At 43.7% G+C, this 19,261-nt stretch overlaps 1 protein-coding gene and 1 long non-coding RNA gene across 9 annotated transcripts; one reads left to right on the top strand and one right to left on the bottom strand.

The window, feature by feature from the left end:
• Positions 1-1,120: 1,120 nt before the first annotated feature.
• On the bottom strand, positions 1,121-13,768 carry LOC149351958 (uncharacterized). 2 transcript variants are annotated; one of them, XR_016290668.1, is made up of 4 exons: positions 8,832-13,768; positions 7,412-7,467; positions 5,553-5,583; positions 1,121-2,482 (listed from the first exon to the last, which is right to left on the bottom strand). It is a non-coding gene; the product is annotated as an uncharacterized LOC149351958 (long non-coding RNA). The 2 variants fall into 2 exon arrangements; XR_016290667.1 differs by lacking the exon at positions 5,553-5,583 and having other exon boundaries at positions 8,832-13,759.
• Positions 9,126-18,521, top strand: LOC149351957 (uncharacterized). 7 transcript variants are annotated; one of them, XM_089581175.1, is made up of 13 exons: positions 9,128-9,211; positions 9,763-9,835; positions 10,608-10,706; positions 10,808-10,886; positions 11,807-12,111; positions 12,198-12,263; positions 12,422-12,458; positions 13,960-14,097; positions 14,771-14,799; positions 14,912-14,970; positions 15,579-15,660; positions 16,212-16,296; positions 18,310-18,521. In XM_089581175.1, exons 1-13 carry the CDS (start codon positions 9,151-9,153, stop codon positions 18,418-18,420), a joined length of 1,224 nt encoding a protein of 407 aa, XP_089437301.1. In that variant the 5' UTR covers positions 9,128-9,150; the 3' UTR covers positions 18,421-18,521. The 7 variants fall into 7 exon arrangements, with proteins under 7 accessions (XP_089437307.1, XP_089437301.1, XP_089437305.1 ...); XM_089581176.1 differs by having other exon boundaries at positions 9,150-9,300; XM_089581177.1 differs by having other exon boundaries at positions 9,157-9,312.
• The last annotated feature ends 740 nt before the right edge of the window (positions 18,522-19,261 follow it).

The following is a 19,261-nucleotide window of genomic DNA, read 5'->3' as shown; positions in this document are numbered from 1 at the left end:
AGACATTTCCTGCATAATGTTGCCCACTTATGCCTAGCGGGACAAGACTTACGCCTGTTTGTGGTATGCATTATGGGAGCTTGCAAAATAACTACTCTAAGCAAAATATACAGATGTTCCAAGGCTAAATTCTGCCAGGTGCACCACTCAAATGTCAAACATTCCATCGATGGGTTTTGATGTGCAATCCAACAGGAAGAAACATGCCTTTTTGACAACGGGTCATGACAACAGCGTTTACAATCCCAGCTACCTAGTCACTGTGGATAGGATGGTCCCCAGGGCTCAAGGGCATGATCATACAGATAACCACAATGGGAGTCAATTAATCCATAGGAGTAATATGATAGCAAGCCAATTAAATCTGTATGCATTTTCCATAAAAGAAGTACAGACAACTTTTAATAATGTAGATCTGCACTCAGCATTAAAGGGGCACCGCAATGATTTCCTCGGTGCCAGTTAATATTAAATAGATTCATCATGCTTTCCAGAGACCAGAGCAAAAAGAATTATTGAAATCGGAGCATGCAAACGAAAGTTATTCCACCAACTAGCTGCTCAACAGGACCTCAGCTACACCATGTATGCAGACAATATTTCCTCAAGGTCTACATGGGGCTCCTTCGCAGCCAAGAAAGAGGCTCTTCAAAAAGCCATCCTAACCGTTGGGGATTTCGTCACCAGCAGTGGCATGCAACGAGCCCTGGAAAAAACTGAAGTGATTCGAACACACGGACCCCGCTACAAGTCACCTGGCTCTATCTGCCTCCGAAGCCATGACCATCTCATTGAGAAATGCCCGCTTATCCGGGTCCTTGTCCTCTGGGTTCAACATGACGGAAAACCCACCCACACCCTGTAGACACTCCGCACCTCAGATCTCAATGTCACCCGCATGATCCGCCGAATAGTGGGGCACGGAAAAGGCATGCGTGAAGCGGCACTCTCCGACTCGTCAAGGCCCTTGCTATCAGCCGCAGGATTTGCCAGGATTTGGTAAGTGGAAGCCAAGAGCGGGAGGTCAACTACAGGCCATTTTTCTTGTCGATCACAGCACTGTACAGTGTTATGTTCCAAATGAGAGCAGAAAGCATCAGAGTGATGAACTAGAAGCACATTTTGCAAGAACAGGTTTGGTCTGGTTTATTGGGTTAACGTTCCAAAGCGACTCGGGCTATGAGGGATGCCATAGTGGAGGAAGGGCTGTGGGTTTAACCACCCGGGGTCTTTTAACATGCATTGACACATCACACAGTACACAGGATTCCAGCATCTCGCCTCCATTGAAATGGAACTGCCACAGCTAGGATTTAACCCACGTCTTTCGGGTTAGACACCAAGCACCATAACCACTGAGCCACTGCGTGAGTTTTTTTTTTTTGTGTGTGTGTTTGTGTGTCCTTTTTTTCCAAGAACAGAAGTAAAATATAACTGTTTCACTCTGGAATGAAATCGTGGAAAGAAAAATGACCATCTTAATGTAGGTCGCTTTTTGCAGTACTTTGTGCCAGTGCATTCACTGCATGGTACAGGCGCCATATACAGGGTGCTCCATATTTATCAGTCAGGGTTGTAAAAAAATTCTCTTGTGCAAACCACTGGTCTATTTCTGCTAAAGCACAGACCACAGGGTAGCTTATGATATCTGTGTTTTCCGATAAATACTTTAACGTCGGAACTTGCCTGGACTGCCAAGAATCGGTGAAAGACTGGAGTCGTCTGCGCGCGGAATTTTCATGGAGGCGAGCGGGATAGCCGATTTGAGAGGCTTTGCCATCTGGTGAACTGCGAGGCAAACAATATCCCTGCTCGGAGCTGGAGTAGGTCTCGCAGTACCCCAGTTGGCACAGCCTGTCAAATATGCTGCTCCGCTTACCTAGACGAACTGTAGTTTTTTGCCGATTCCGGACAATTCAAGCAAGTTCTGATGTTTAAACCAATTACTGAAAAATGCAGACTATCATAAGCTACATTATGGCCAGTGCTCAAGTTCAAACAGATAAGTAGTTTGCGCAGGAGAATTTTTTTTACAACCCCGACTGATAAATACGGAGCACCCTGTATATCAAGGCATACCACTTCTGTAAACAGCAGCTTGCATGCACAGTCTCCTATCAGCCATGAATGTAGGTTGCAATGCAAGCTGGGCTAGTTGGAGGCAGCACATAAAACTGTGCACAGTGTGAGAAATTAGACAGCAATAGAACAAACACATATGCGTGCCAGCACTGTCTTGTAGCTGTGACAAAATGATATCTGCAGCCTGAACTTGTGAGGCAGTGCTGGTATGTGTATGTGCTCTTTCTATTGCCATTTGGTTTCTCATGCTGCACGCAGTATGTCATCATTGGAGCAATCGATGCATTGCTGTAGTCCTCGCAGAACATTTTCAGAAAACAACATCCTCCTTGACAGAAGGAACACAACCTGCTTGGATGCTGTCAGTGCAGCACAAGGGCTTGAAGAAGCTGATCTGGACCTGCAAGCACACAGAAGCACCACGACAGCTGCCCTGGCAGTAGAAGTGCAACTTTCCCCTTGTGGTTACCCATGCCTCCCGACAACTTGAATAAGTTTTTGTTTAGCACAGTGAAATGCGTAGTGGATGAAGCACTGACCGCCACAATTAAAGTATGCAGGTTTTATGCAGTTGATAAAAATTTATAGCAACCGAAACAGAAGGAATTGCAGATTTAGACCACGACCTAGAATAAGAAAAATTGGAAGGGACACTTAATCTCGGCCCTAAGGGTATGACACGATAGCGTTATCGGTCTCCTGGGACTCCTCATGCCCCTCCTGGAGCAGTGGTGCAGCAGTTGAGCGATGAACCACTGCCCTGCGATGACAGGTACTGCCAGTGGTGAGCCCCATGTTGCTCTCCCCGAGCGACCGATCATTAATTTCACTGCCACCGGCCACGATGGGCAGTTTGCTCACTATCTGGTGGGCAGGTTGTGATGACGCCTCAAGGTCACGTGACCAAGATGGCCCACCTGCCTCCTAGGTTGCTCTATGGGCACCACCTGCCCGAGCCATGCACGCGGTTTTTCACACACAATGCCGACGCTGACACCGGATTTTCTGGTGACCGTGGCGGGTGGCAGTTAAATTAATGATTGGTCGCTCAGGAAGAGCAACCTTTGTCGCTCAAGTCCCACCGGTGACAGCACCTGCCATAGCAGAGCAGTGGTGCATCGCTTAACCACTGCACCACAGCACCAGGAGTGGTATGAGGGCTCCCAGGGATCTATGAATGTAAAGTCGAGAATGATGTTTTGCATTTATGGGAAAGAACCCACTACGTTCAAGTCATCGCGTCATACCCTTAAGGTGGAGCTTTCAATTTCTACCTTACTCCTCCAGCAGCAAGTGCCCATTTCCCATTCTTGAACATGACGGCCAAGTAAATGAATGAATAAATTTAATTTTGGCATGACTGGCACATTCATATAAGGGGGGGAAGGGGAGTGCTAACAGCCAAATAAAGTTTGATTTTCATATATAGCTGTTATGAAAGAAATGTTTATGCAAGTTACTGGAATGTTCACTGTATTTTACTGTATCATGCATGTATTCATCACTTTCTTAAATATACTGTAATACACCTTAAGGACTAACTTAATATATGCACCCAGATGAGATTTCTGACATTCAGTTTTAGGACATTATTAATGTAAAGCACAGCGCGGCTCAGCTAGTTGCTTTATAGCCAGTCATAAAGCATTTCATCTGAGTATCCTCAACCAATCACATCCCTGCAGTACTAGTTGATTTACTGACCCCTGTTCATGAACGTGATCTGCAGAACTCACACAGACTATGTGCAAACTTTCCGAATGCAGTTCATCACTCCTTGCATCTACATCTTTATCCCTTTTCATCCCGAATTTTTGTGGCGAGCACAAAAATTTGTGGTGGTTTTATCTCGTTAGAAGCTATTAAAAAGCTTGTAAACAAATTACGAGGGCAGTAAGTACAGCGGTTTTCAAGGGAGAACCATGTCCAGTATACTGAACACTGGGATTTATTTGTTGCCCTAGGAGTAGCACATTTTCATCTGCACTTTAAGAATTGTAGCTACTTTCTTCACTATGAAGCCCAGACTGTGGTTGGAATTTTTCCGCTTTGCCGCCTGAGTACGAATTGACATCAAGGTTTGAGTAGTCTCCAAACAAAATTTCCCTAATTTCCTCATTAGTGAGAGTCTTTCCTACAAATAAAACAACCGAATGGTGCTCAGAAGCATATTACTTGGACGACAAATCCACATCAGGGTGTTTCTCGAACGATAGTGGGAGTTATTTAATTTTGGCACCAAACAATATTGAAAATCAAATGTAACTTGCTTGCGCACGGATTAGAACAATACGAACAATTAAATCCTAGTGACCAGTACATTGGAGATAAAAATATTATCACATTGCGAAAAAACTACTCACAACTAGGGCAAACTTTTAACCACATTGTTTCAAATGAAATTTGATTCACTTGCGAGAATTTATATATATATTTGAATTGGATGAAGAGGAAACTTTAAAAGAAATTGTTTGCTTGAGCACGTCGCGCGTGGCGGTCTGCTCGTGGAAGCTGCCCTCCTAAAAAGATGCGGCCAAGAGAGGAACTATCATGATGGAGATATTCCTCGTCTCTTCCAGAAGCCATCGAAATGGTTTTGGTTTTGATTTAGCTTTGTTTGATTTTTTTCATTGCTTTTTTTCTGATGTCCAGCGTAGTGGTCGCTAGGTTGGAAAAGGTTATAAAGCTGCCGATTTCAATTTAAGTTTTACATGCAATAACAAATATATTTTTGAGCAGTAAAATATAAGAGTAAAAACCAAAAGTAAATAAAATTCAATAATAATTTTAGTAAAACATGGAATAAATAAACAAATAACTGAACAAACTCCAAGTCCTGCCCCCCAACCCCCCAAAAAAGTTCCGCAGTCCCTGCCCTCTAATGACATTGCTCTTTTGCAGCTGAGCTACTCCTCACCAAAGTATGTCTGTGAACCCAGATACCTTCTTCTGTCCCAGCATTCCCCATGAGTGGTGACTATGGACTTCAGACTGCCCTGTTTCTGCTCATGACTTACGCCTGCACCGACCTGCCCACTAGGACTGCTGCTGAGAGAAGCTCAAGATTCTGGCTTACTTCCACGACTGCCACTGATCAGCACTGGCAACTGATCTCTCCAATAGTGTGCTGCCTTTGTTGCCGCCACCACTGCCTAGAACTACTCTAACTGTGCTTACTACGGTGCACTCGCAAATGCCACACAGAGCTGGGTGTATCGACGGTACTGTTGTCTGCATTGATGGTGGCCCGGCTAACAAAGCTGCTGATGTCATTCTATATTCTGAGCTTGATTTAATAAAGTTGCACTCCAAAGAGTGGAAATCAAATGCAGTTTGAAACAAAGGGGACAGGTGTGTTACTTTATCCCACACAAGTACATGCACCATGTCATGGTGTATGTACTGCGAAATTGAGAATTGTGGTTTACAACTGTAAGTTCACATCTCAATTCCAAACTATATATACTCACCTATGCACAAAAACTTCAGTTCCTCAAAGACCTACATGTACACAGGAGTATAACGAAGAAACGGAGGGGTATTAATAAACCGAGCATGTCACCACTCTGTTTGGGAGGGCGCACTTTGATGGAGATTAATCTTTCTTGCTAACAGAGCAGAAATATACAACAGAAAGCACAAAAACATGAAGCAGGTAACCAGCTCTAGAGATTTAAAGAATGGTACAACAGCCTAAGAGAGCTAAATAAGGCCCTGGAGTTTTGGAAGAAGAATCATCAATATAAATCATGCACTAATAATACAATAATAAAATATTAGATATTACAATAAATTTAGTCCTCACTTGAAGAAACAGAAGTTTCTACAGAAAAACACATTACCTACAGAAAAACTGTTCAGGTGAGAAAACGCATGAAGGAAAACAGCAAAAATGCTGCCAATGCAGTGGGCTTTCCTTTCCTCTCTGTACCACTTCCACAAGAGTATTTCACAGGGTGCCTAAAATACTACAGACACCAAATTTTTGCTTCGTGTTTTCTTTCAAATGATGCATTAGACATTAATATACATGTACCACCGTGCGACATTCGCCTATGACCGGTAAATAATTTAGAATTGTATTTCTTCCCGACGTTGTTTCGGTTTCATCAACTGAACGATGGCTGTGATGTGTAGTTGGTATCTAGGTCACGTGAGACACGATAAAAACGGCAATACAACTGCTGATACGTCATTTGTTGCCATTCCATTTCTAGAAGCAGGCTGGTTTAAGTGTTGTAGTGAATCAAACCTACGTAAAAGCATGTATATGAAGTTTCTTCCTGCTGACGCAACCTAAAGGCCAACTACATGTCACCGCCATTGTTCGGTTGATAAAACCGAAACGAGAACAACATGAAATAAGAAATTCAGTTATAAATTATTTAGCAGTTGCAGGCGAAAGCAAGTGGTGATCCATAAGTTCAATGTCTAATGCATCATTTGCAAGAAGAAAACATGCAACTAAAAATAGGTGTCTGTAGTCCATTAAGAGTTTCAACTTTGAACCACTTGGGCACCTGACTCAAAGGCAACCAGATGAAGGGTTGTCTTGAATTCTAGTATACCCAAGTAACTGCTATAAACGGCGACAGATCTGGGGGCATGTTGCCTCATACAAGTTGCAACAGACGCTCTCAAGTGATTGCAAGAAGCTGTGGCCTATTACATGCCAAGTTACCTTCAACAAAGCTATGTTTTGGACACCACCGCACATGAAGGTTTATGGTTTATGAAGGTTTAACGTCCTAAAGCAACTCAGGCTGTGAGGGACGCCGTAGTGAAGGGCTCCGGAAATTTCGACCACCTGGGGTTCTCTAACGTGCACTGACATCGCACAGTGCTTCCACACAAGACTTTTTTTTAGGAATTTTAGGCATTAGAAAACCTGCATCTTTCAGGTCAGTAGCAGAGCAAAATAATCACTGAGCCACCACAGCAGCTTCACATAAAGGGTGCTCCCACAGAACAATAGCTGTTATACATGTACAAGAGGCTGTGTATAGCTTGTTCTATACGGCACACTGTCTGCTTATGAATCTAGTACAAACTTGTACAGATCTAAATCTGCTGCTTTCATTCTGTAGGCAAATTACATAGGTGCGTTGGTGTTTGCCCAACTTCTCTCTCTGCAAATCATGTAGCCGAAAGTGCTCAGAATAACTTTTCAAACAACAGCGTACCATAAATGCGGAGGTGCCAAAATACGCACCCCACAATAAAAGTAAATACATTGCGGGCATGCTTTCAAAAATTCAAACTTTTTAAAACTTAACCAGGAGCACGCTCCGAACCTGTGGAAACAGCGAAAGTATGCATTACGCCATACCAATCTCAGCTCACTGTGGTAATGAGGTCAAGGTAGAATCCAGCTGGTGGAAGGATCTGCAAATAAGGAAAGGCGCATGCTGCAGATCAGAGTAATGCTACAAACACGGCCAGTTTGCACAGATGAATTCAACAAACTCGCTCCCAGAATTGAGTAAAGCAAGTGAGGGCTCCTGCTGCAGCAGAAAAACAAAGTAACGACATTGGTAGCTGCTGGTTGATACACACACGAATTAATTGTTTCGTAAATGTACTAGATGTGCATTTCCAAAACAATTAATTACAACAAACAAAACAGTGTAGTGGATTCACTGATACAGTAAGTGCTGCACATGCTGCTTGCATGGAACTGCGCTGAAAAGTGGTTATAGCAGCTGCTGCCTTGTCCCTTGATAGCCACATGAAGTCCACACAGCGGCTGCTAGCTCTCCTCCAAAAGACATGCTGGCTCAGCGTCATCTTTGGTTTGTCTGAATACCCTCTCAGTGCCCTTGGCAGCGGCTTAAAGGCACGCACTGCCTGTTACTTATGAATGCATTATTTTTTTCTGGAAATCTTTCCCATAGCTTCCTCGAATGCATTGGAGCACACAGAACAAGTGTTGGGAAACTATGGTAGGGACAGGCATCCCAAATGTTTAAACAAACTCAGAGAATTATACCAATGCAGTTATTTCGGTTGTAAAACGATAAATATTTCCATGGGCATCGACCTAGTGCTAGCTGAAGGCTAATGAAGTCACGTATTCCTTGCGGCATCCGTCGCCTTACACATGAGTTACTTGGCAGTGACGGGCCTGAGCGGATAAGCACAATGAATGCATTACTGCAGTCTCATCCTGTACAGAAGGTTCGTGGCACTCCGAGGTACGCCAGTTTTTTTTTCACACTGAGCCAGCTCATATTTAAACTTAGGCTCCCCGCTGGCCAGCAACCCCTTCTTTCGCTCTTTGGAAGTATCACAAAGAAGCTTATCTCCTGCATTGCAGCACCGCGTGAAAAAGGAAGGAAAACATACAACTGGTCCGCACAGGTAAACGCCACCTACCTGTCGGCAATCCCGACGCTTTCATAGCGCCGGAGATGAATCTTGAAAAAGACAAACCTTCGTTAGAGGCAACCGACTATCGATAGGTGCACAGTAGCAAACATGCAACAGTCCTCTCAAGCGCGAAAAAACGACCTCATCGACGCCACTCCGCGGTCTCCTCGCGCGCCTTCCCCCGCACGATGTCGCGAAATTTACATCAGAAGACGCCGCATTAATAATCGAGACCGTCACACACTTGCGCAGTCGTGCAGCAGCTCTTTCAACAAGCCACAAGGCGATGACAGAGCGACGACGAACACTTTTTATCTAGTTGGCGGGCAAGTACGAAACAACATCGCGCGTGCACAATGAATTATTTTGACAGCACTCACCTCAGTCTGGAAAAGGTTGAAGGTAGGACTGCCTAAACCATGAACTGAGAGCAAAATTCACCGAGCTCGCATCTACCAAAACAGCAGCGGGCCGATTCACGAGAGAGAAACGAAAGCGCAGATAGCGCAACGAGGCGCTGGAGCATACACGAGTTCGCCCGTTCTCTGAAACGCGCGCCATCCTCGGTCTCGGACGGGCCTCGGCATAATTTTAGGCGTCTGGGTTCGAGAGCTACATGCCGCAAAAACAGAAAACCGAAAAACCCTTCGGCGTCACATCCGCCAACCGTCCTCCTTTCCACCTACTCTCTGGGCGCGCATGCGCAGTTCTGCGGAGTTTGTTCTCTCGATGTTCAGGTGGTCAAGAGGCCTTGGTTCAGGTCCGCGAAACTGCGAATAGTGTACTATCTACTGCGAAGTAGGAAATACATCTCGTCAATCTCGTGCTCAGGACGGAGAGTGCTGTTCGGTAACGGACGTCGTGCGTTCGTCGCGTTTTCTTCTCATCAAAGTTTTGATCTAGAAAACCGTATTAGTACAAAGTTCTGGTGCAGGCTGTGCGTTTCGTAGGATTATCCGCTTTTGTATGTCGTAAAACCTTGGCGCTCATTTCAAAGCTTACAGCTAGCGCATCCGACGACGACACCGGATTTTCTGCAACGCGAACTCCTTAATGCTATCGCGTTAAAACTTAGACCACACGCGGACACACTGCACGCGTCTGGGCGCATGTGGTGTATCCGTATACCTTTAGCAGCCTACATTTCCAGAGAACCTGCGTCACGGATGATTATCCCTGTAGTAAAACTTGTTGGGTCAAATGGCCACTGTCCCCTAGGCCCCCTCTGTGCACACCCATGCTCCTCTCCTTCGTGTACTTTTTGCAGTTTAAGCATTGGCATGCAATTCTGCTATTTCACCGCTAACACAGGAATGGAGGATCTTTTGCTGGGTTGTCTTGACGCTATGCACTTCAAGCCATATGATGACACTAAGCTTCTACCGTAAGTGCCTTTTCTTTCAACCTTTTAGGTCACAAAGGATGTCATTTGACTGATGCTTTACTTTAGGACTTGCTGTACTAACAGTTTTTTACGAGACAGTAGTGTGCAAAGCATAGTGACCGCTATGGTACATGTGTGTAACTTTCCCAGGCTTGCAGCAACTTCGGGTAGTATACAAGCCCAACAGCATTATCTTAATTATAAGGGGTTACTTGATAGGATCACGGATGATGTAAACACACGTGCATGAGCTGTCTGTCTAGTTCCATTCCATCTTATATTCAGTTTGAGTTGTAGGGTTATATTATGGCCATTTCATTCTTGCATGTAATGACTGGATACTGCAGACGTTAACTTGATATTAATGCATTAGTGTTAATGGCCCCATTCAGTGACAACCCCGGCATCGTCACCTTGTCAAGAAAAGCTGATGTCCCACCTCCCATCTAGGTACCGTGAACATGCAATGTACTCACAACCTGCTCACCGGATTGTGAGCAAACTGCGGACCGTGGCAGGTGGCAGTTAAATTAATCATTGGTCGTGACAGGTTGCTCGGGAAGCAACCTGAGTCTCACACAAGCCTCACCGCTGACTGTGTTTGAAACAGCCACCTGCCACGGTCGGTAGTGTCCATGTCTGCTAAGTTACACGCGAAGAGGACCCCAGGCTGCTGAAGTGAATGATTAACACTGTCGCGTCATATGTTGAAACTGAGCTTAAGTGTCTCCAAGTCTTATGCATAGATTTCCGCTTTATGCTTTTCTAACAGGGAGCACTTCAGGGGCAGACAAGCTCCAGCCACTGTTCGCCAAGTGCTATACTTCCTCTATTACACGTATGACAAGAAGGCTGTGGAGTCAAGGATGAAGTAGGTCATTCCTTTTAATTTTCTCCCTGAACAAAATAATATGGCTTGCAGGTCAGCTGCAGTGAGCGCCTGGCTGACCTTGCTTATATGTGGCCTTGCAGGAATATCTGGCCAGTAAAGACTGGCGAGTCGGACAAATGCTTCCGTGGAGAGATCACACATTGGATGTCTACTTTGCAGGCAAGTACTAGCAGATGTTGTTAAATAATACTGACCCACCTTTTTTTGTATGTGCAGTGCTATTAGTCATCTCTCTAGCCATCATCCTTCCCTGATGTACCAGAAATGGTTCCTTTCTTTTACCTGAAAGTGTTCTTTTCTGTGGTGGGCATCATCATTGAGACAGTCACAATGTCTCAATGGACTCTGAAGCACTTGCTAGGCATTGTGCTTATGGCCTTGTCAGGCACCTTCTTTTATATTGAACCTGAATCATCATAAAAGAATGTAGAGACTACAGTTTATAAACTGTGGGTGATGTTGCTAATCAGAAAGTGGACTTATGAAGTGCTGGCAGTGCTTGTACTTCAAACTGTGTCTACTGTGTGTGTCACATTTGCCATAATGAAAGTGAGAACTGGTAAATTCAATAAACAAAAAAAAGGCATCTTTGAGAGACTTCAGCTGCACTGAAAGAATTGCAAAATAGCAAGGCTGTCACCTTGGAAAGGATTTCTGATGTCACAGCAAAATTTTTTCCGTGTAATTAGGTTGTACTATTGCAGGGTTGCTGAACTTGGTACCATTGTTAAGGTGCATTTGAGAAAAGTTGTTTTTAGCAGAGTTGAATCCTCAGACTGAAAACAGAAGAAAAATTTGTCCTTTTGCCGGCAGTTTTTTTTTTTTGCACAGTTCCACTTTTGCAGTTGTCAGCGTGGAATCTGAGGCAGAAGTATTACTCAGAAAATCTAATGTGTTTCCTTATAGTAGTACTGTTTATCGCTGACATAAAAGCACTGTGAAAAAGAAAAGCTTTTAAAAGCAGTGATGAAAGAACCCACAGGTTGCTTGTAAGGCATGTCTTGTCGCATGTGTAGAAGTATAGAGCATGGCTGCTGTGAGTAGCATGCGATCAGTACTGTTCTGATTGGTCCCTGTAGGGTGATGAGCTTGCAGCTCCTTACATTCAAGAGTTCAGCGCTGCGCTGCTGCTTCGGCCTGGAACGCCGCAGTGCTCCAAGTTTCTTGCCAGCCTGTCCATGTTCGTGCTTCACCGCAAACTGGAGGATTCACTGGAGGATTCACTGGAGGATTCACTACATTTCAGTAGCCCCTTCTCTCCATCAAAGCGTCCAGCTTGGAAATTAGAAATGATTAAGAAGGATACGATTCAGACACGATCACAGAATGCTGCTTTTCAGGAAGAATTGGATGCTTTTGAATCGGAAAAGGCGAAGCCGCAAAGGTGAACCTCCATTTGCTCGTTTTGTGATCTTTGATACCTACAAACCTTTGTTAATGCTCACGTTTTTCATAATTTAATCTTGGCAGTTTATTGGAAAAGAAACAGTCAGACTTGAAACTTTCGATAAAACACTTGCAAGCTCAGGTTCAGAGGTGAGTCAGTGTTTTGTTCTTTTTTTTTTTCCTGATCGTGTTCTGTTTTAGTCAAGTATAGATGTGCGAGTTCATTATTGTAGGAGGTAGCCTGTTGAAAAGTTTATATGATTTTAAAGGTTATTTAGGCTTTATCTCTGCATTTTCTCTTTCGACAGGTTTGAATCGGATGACACTCTTGTGAGGCTAGAGAAGGTCAGTCTCTCTTTTTTTTTTTTTTGGCATTCCAACAAGCACTAAAAAAAAAAACTTCTTAGGTGATAACTGGTCGGTCATTTGAATTCGTCAGCGTTTTCTGTAGTAGCTCCGCCTTAAAGGGTATGATGTGGTAGCCTTAATGGGTAAATGCCCGTATATGCGGAATTGGTTATTCTCTGCTTTACATTCATAGGTCGCTGGAAGTCCTCATAACACTCCTGGCGCACTGGTGCAGTGGTTCAGCGATGCGTCACTGCCCTGCGATGGCAGGTGGTTGTTTCAAACACAGCCACCAGTGGGGCTTGTGAGACCCAGGCAGCTCTTCCGAAGCAACCTCTCATGACCTAGTCATTAATTTAATTGCCACTTGCTATGGTGGGCAGGTTGAGATGGCGTGACAAGGTTTGCACTGCGTCACGCGCGACAGCAGTCACTATTTTTTCGTGCATAGACCCTTCTAATGGTAGCACATTAATAAATGAGCATGGGCATTCGCACACATTCCCCGAGCATCTGCCTTTTGGGAGGTTTGATTGGGATGGTTAGGTGACCTTTCTGATTTCTGTTTGACTTCTTGCTTAGAGATGCTGTCTTCTAAGTTTTTTAGTGCACTAGCATTTATAGTGGCTATTTCCCGCAGTTTAGCCGATGTGTGTTTGTTTTTCTGTATGTCTGAGACCTGCCACAGAGCATAACCTGCCCTGATGTGTGTGTGTGTGTGTAAATATACGCCTGGCAGGTTGCCCACTTGTCACCGGGTTGTGGGCAAACAGCCCACCGCAGCAATCCAGTTAATGATTGGTCGTGAGAGGTTGCTCGGGAAATGCAACCTGGGTTTCACGAGCCCTGTCGATGGCAGCCCCTGCCATTGCTGGGGAGTGGCATACCATTTAACTGCTGCACCACTGCTGCATACCAGGAGTGGTATGAGGACTCCCAGGAATCTATGAATGTGATGTAGAGAATGACCAAGTGCGCATATATGAGCATTAACTAATTATCGCTATCCGAACAACTGCCATCTGTGTACAGTGCATCTGAATACTTGAACTGAAGTGAAACCGAAATGCTAGCTCACGTAATTCGCATTAATTTTGCTGAACTACGCAAATCAGCCATAATTTTTTGAAGGGTTGACTGTAGATCCATTTGTAGGCGTCAGCCCCTCCGCGGTGGCTCAGTGGTTACAGCGCTCGACTGCTGACCCAAAAGACGCGGGTTCGATCCCGGCTGCGGCGGCTGAATTTCGATGAAGGTGAAATTCTAGAGGCCCGTGTGCTGTGCGATGTCAGTGCACGTTAAAGAACCCCAGGTGGTCGAAATTTCCGGAGCCCTCCACTACGGCGTCCCTCATAGCCTGAGTCGCTTTGGGACATTAAACCCCCTTAAACCAAACCATTTGTAGGCGTCAAAAGGGGAAAAAAACAAGCAGTATCTACGTGCTGTCTTAAGTCTCTTCCGTGCATGTGTAGTTTTTTTTATCTTGCTCTTATCATAGCTTTGCCGGAAAATGAGAGCTGAGGAACGAGATACGAAGAAAGCAGTAGCAGGCATCAGTGAAGCAGTTGAGACTCTTGGCAGGTCCAAGCATGTGATTGATCTGTCATCACTTACTGACAAGCAATCCACATTTCTCGTAAGTAATTCATTGCTTGTTTTGCAGGCCATCTGCAGTGCTTAAAGGCCTAATTTGCCCCCTCAATGTAGCTACTGCTTTAGTTCTGCACTGAAACACAGAGCTTTACAATGTAATGTTGGGGTGGTTCTGGCATCTGTCGTACTCTCGAAAAAGAAATATAATCAGAGTAGGTGCCGAAAAGTTTGTTTAGTGTTGTTAAGTCTTTTTTTGTTTTGTTTTTTAACTGAGGAAATATTCTAGACATGCTACGTTGTAAATACCTTTTCGCAATGTTGCAAGTACTTTAGTGCTAATGTTGTAATGAGCATACTTCAATAATATGAGGATCATTGTGAATGCATGGCATGGGTCAGGAAGCTGGAATTGGCTGTGCACGCTGGTCCACTTGCTAAAGTGGTGTAAGTACGAGTGTGCTGTTATACCTTGCCTTGGTACTGCAGCTGACACTGAGGCTAACACGACTTTCTGATGTTTTCAGCATGAACTTAACCTCACAGCTGCAATACACACACCACAGGCATAACTCATTAGCAGAATTTTAATCCTGCAATGTTTTCTTTTTATGTGAAAGTGCAGCCCGCGTGCTATGCTTTCGTATGTCAGTCTGTATGGTTATGTTGAATGCACAAGTGTTGCAGCCCCTATAAAATCCGGCAAATTTTCTTTACAGAGCTCGTCCGGACTTGTGGATGTTGTTGGGTGAGTGCGGTACTGCTTTGTGGCGTTGGCCACCTCCGCTGAGCTTCGCAATAAAAGCACAGGTTTTTGTCTAGTTGCTACAGTATGTTCTTCTTAATGTCTTTTTTTTAAGGATGTTCAAGAACTGTACTGAATTGAACAAAAAGTTGTCAGCCCAATCGGACAAGGAAGGCAAGTTGCTTTGCTTAAACAGAATATCCAAGAACTTGTGGTGTTTGGCATTTTAAGATGACCAGTCATAGTTAACTACATGCGGTTACAAAAGAGGGCAAGGAAAAGGTTTTTTTCCACATAAAAATACTTTTTTTTGCAGTAAAGCTTTACTTTTATCCCATCAGTGAATGCGACTGATGTGAAACTACATCTTACATGTGCCAGTATTACAAGATGCTGTTGTTGATTCATGCCAAATGTTGTTCATGTTGAAAGTTAAGTGAAAAGAACAAAAGAAGTATGCAAGGTGTCATTGTTCTCAGAAATTGTTAATGGCCAGAGGCTTCACATTTGAATAGCTGTAAAATTCTTGAGTGGATATAACAAGTAGCAGCACGACTGTGCTGTCACAAAAATGGATGTGTTTCCTGTTTCACATACATTGCATACAAAACAATAGTGCTCAGTTTGCCTGCTTTCTGCTTTTGCTGAAATCAAGCTTGTTATAATTATGCAGCTTGTTGGATGGGGGGGTGTTGTACTGTCGCTATTTGGAAGTGTGTAAAAAAAAAAAAGTGTTGTGACTGGTTGGTTACTGAACTGAACTGTGCTCTTTTGCCATCAAGGCTGTATTCAGCAGGTTTTGGAAGCAGCGAAACTGCACTTGGCTGCCTTAAGGACTACACTACGACGACTGCAAGAACAAAAGTTAGTTTCTGTATTCCATTTAACAAGGCTGACACTTAGGCATAACTTTCATAACCTTGCCTTACTAACTGAAACAACCGTGTGCACTATCCTTTGCATGGACATTCTTGGTCCAGGAAGTTCAGCGAGATCACCAAGAATAGCGGAGGTTTTTCAAAGTCAGCAAATTTTACGTGCTTGCATTTCCGGTGCTTTATTTATGAGTTGCTGCTGTGCCATGTATGCATTCACGTTCAGGGCACTGTGTTCTTCAACACACACCAGCAACAGTTTCTAGTTTAACACTTTTTATATTTGCAAGGTCTGTGTTCAGGCAGACTATTTACGCATTACACGAGTTATCATAGTCATACAAGTAGTTCAGATCTGTGACGCAAGAAAATCTTTGTAGCATTTGATTGTTGTGCCTGTGCTTACAGTCAGAAATTGAGAGTTTCCGAGCTTTCCTGCAAGAAGTTAAAAAGTATGTGTTCGTCAGATATTCTTTTGGTGCACCTGCAATTTTTAAGCTGTTAGGGTTTCACAAGAAGTTTCAATCCTTGCTTTGCTAGGGAGACCCTCAAGGCAGCGAAAGCAGAAATTGACCAGCGCCTGTCTGCTGCTTGCAAGAAGCCGTTCGTGTTGCTGAATGATAAGGTAAATGTGAGCTCACTTTTTAGACATTTGGCAGAGACTGAGGCGCTAGATTTGTTGAATATTCACGTAAGTTGGAGGTGATTCCTGATAAACAAACCGAAACTGGATGCAAGACACTAGAAAAGACAATGCAAGCACTTCTCATGGGCCTGGCATAGCCCCATTAGGCTTGGGGTGAGATCAGCATTCTCAGCGGAGTCCATCAGGCATCAGCAGTAGCGGCAAAGTAACTGAAATTACACGTGACTAGATCCTTCCTAATTTATATGAAATAAGGGTGAAATCAAAAGGAACTGCAAACCTTTCCTTTCCTTTTTTTTTTTAATGCTCTGCTCATAGTGCTAGAAGATGCTACTTGCACTAATTTGGATGCACATATAAATTAAGAAGCCTGTGAATGTCGAAATGTTTTGTTTATCCAACTCATGTTCCGGAATGTGTATGTTTTTTTTTTTTCTGAACTTTGTGTCTGTGCAAGTGTGCCACAACATGATTTCTGGCATTTTTCTCCGGGAGCGTACCTTCACTTTACCGAGATATGGAACTCATTTTCATTTTCAACACAATAATTGTAAACAAAGGGGTGTTCGTCGCTGCTAAACTTGATGATTCTGTTGAAAGAAGCTGTGACCTCAAGTGCCTGTAACTTTGGAAAACAGCAGAGATGTCTTTTTCTTTAACATGAATACTGGCATGCCTGCGGAAAAGGTACATAACTATGGTGACAGTAAGTTTCACTGAGCTAACTTTACAAGCTGTTTAGAAAGGAAGTTGCAGTGAAATGCATAATTGCACCCATTTTTTACACCTTGTCTTTTTTTGGCTTAAAAAGAAGAAAATCGATAGTTTCTTCTTTTCAATTGTATTTTGTTCAGAAAAAAAAAACAAGTTACTTGTGCGTGCAGTAAATCACTGTTGTCATGTAGCAGTTTCTCTATAAGGTGATATGCAAGAAAATTTTAAATTTCCACATACTAGTGTTTTTAAACATGAGACTTTTCTGTAAACAAGATACGTATTTTGTTGGAAAGGAAAATTTTGCTGTTGGAATTAAAAATGTCATCCAGACATGCCCAGCCAGCTTTAGGTGACAGCACCTCGTGCGTTCATCATGTCCGAATTAATAATTGTATGCAGGCAACAGTGCCTTATCGAAAGCAAAACTATTGCAGGAAAGGAACCACAGAGCAGTGTGTTGTGCTTTAGCAACAATGAGTTTTCACTTGTAGTCAAAAGCTAGGTCGTAAAATACCTATGTACGCTGCATGTTGTAGGTGAACACTAACACTGTCTCAGGCTTAACTTCAGATTCATCTTTTCACTAGATTGCTTGCATAAATTAGTTGCACTGAACGTTCAGTTCCGAGTATTTTATATTTAAAAAAAAACTAGTTTAGCCAAAATGATATGCACAGTATACCACATTTTAGTCTTCCACTGTCACATCACCTACTGTATCAAATCGTGGGATGCATGTATGCTTTCTGTTGTGGTTACAAAGCAGAGCTGTAACATTTGCAGCATTCTCAGGCAGTAAGGATATTTACTCAGCTTCATGATGGTTTCACTATTAATGCTTTTTTACTTAGCTGGAAAGCACACAAATGCAGTATTAGTTCAAGAAACGTTCAATACAAATGCTGTAGCAATTATGTCTAGGACGTTCGTGCAATCCATATGAGGGGTTCATGGGATATGTTCAGTAAATGCGGTATCCACCTGGAAAAGGGCAGTTGTACAAGCAGTCTGCATTCGCTGGCATTCTCAAATTTTTTTTCGCAGTCCAGAGAGTCTGGCATACCATTGTCTTAAGTCTCTCTCGGCTGCTTGAAGACAGCACACAGTGCACGTTTGGTGCGGTTGTTCAGGAGGAGGGTGAAAAAGGCAGTTAGAGGAGCATCTCCAGTTTTCTACTGGCAGAGTTATTGCCTGCTGCTTCCACAAAAGCAAGCAGTGTGTAGTTTTTAAGTTGATGCCCCAATGGCGTCCACTACTTTGTGTCTGCCTTTTCAGGACATTGACAAGATGTGCAGGCCTGCAGTGCAGCCAGTTGCGGAACCTGATGTGGAGGAGTTTGTGAACAAGCTTTTGGCTGCACACAGGAGCCAAAGCAGCAACCAATAGTCGCTTCCCAGTTTTTGCACGGCCAAGATGCTTGGCGGTGTTGTAACTTTGGTGTAGTCCATTTCGTGCAGAGCAATGGAGAAGATAAAAACTCGCATTTCCTCGTGTTGTTTTACTTGCGGAAGTACCATGATGTGCTGTGCACATGCCCAACAAAGCCATCAGCACAGATACAAGTTTCACTCAACACACCGCTTCTTCAGTCCACACTGGGTCACAAGCACAAGCCTTAGTACAACAGACATGCTGTAAATTTCCTGCTAGCAGCACTCACTAAGGCACTCCATTGTTGCAAGACAGGATGGCATTTTCAGAGGTGAACAAAAGATTGCAAAGTGACAGCCGCCAGCAATGGCGTGCAGAAAAGCTTGCACAGCCTGGCTTTAGTAGCAGGCTTCCCTGAATCATAAGTTCAGTGCTTCAGCAGGCTAATGCTGAATTGCTGAATGCAAACAAATGGAACGTGGTGTCTGAATGTTTCACTCTGCATTGCTGTTGTGGATAATAACTTGCGCCAACATCAGACCTTGAATGTGCATTGGTTTCTCTAACACTGTCTCCAACTGACCACTGAATGTTTCTTAGTCATGCGAATTTGTTAAACACGGCACTGCCGGATCTGTGGAGTTTGATTTTCTTCTTTTTGGTGGGTTTGTGGGTTGGGGTGGGGGGTATGCACAGAGTGAGAAGGTGGTTTGAAAACTGCAGCCAATTTCTCCGAATTTATGTTGTCAGCGGGAGAAATGGGACATGCATAACTGATATGTGACCTTTAGTCCAGCTTTCTTTCTACCCTCAACACTTGTGATGACTCTTTCACATAGTGGGTGCAATCTCTACA

Source organism: Amblyomma mixtum, chromosome 3, assembly GCF_055824585.1.
Source record: "Amblyomma mixtum isolate Tamu chromosome 3, ASM5582458v1, whole genome shotgun sequence".
Taxonomy (NCBI): Eukaryota; Metazoa; Arthropoda; class Arachnida; order Ixodida; family Ixodidae; genus Amblyomma; species Amblyomma mixtum.
Note: the sequence above shows the minus strand (reverse complement) of the source record. Positions and strands in the feature narration are given on the sequence as shown.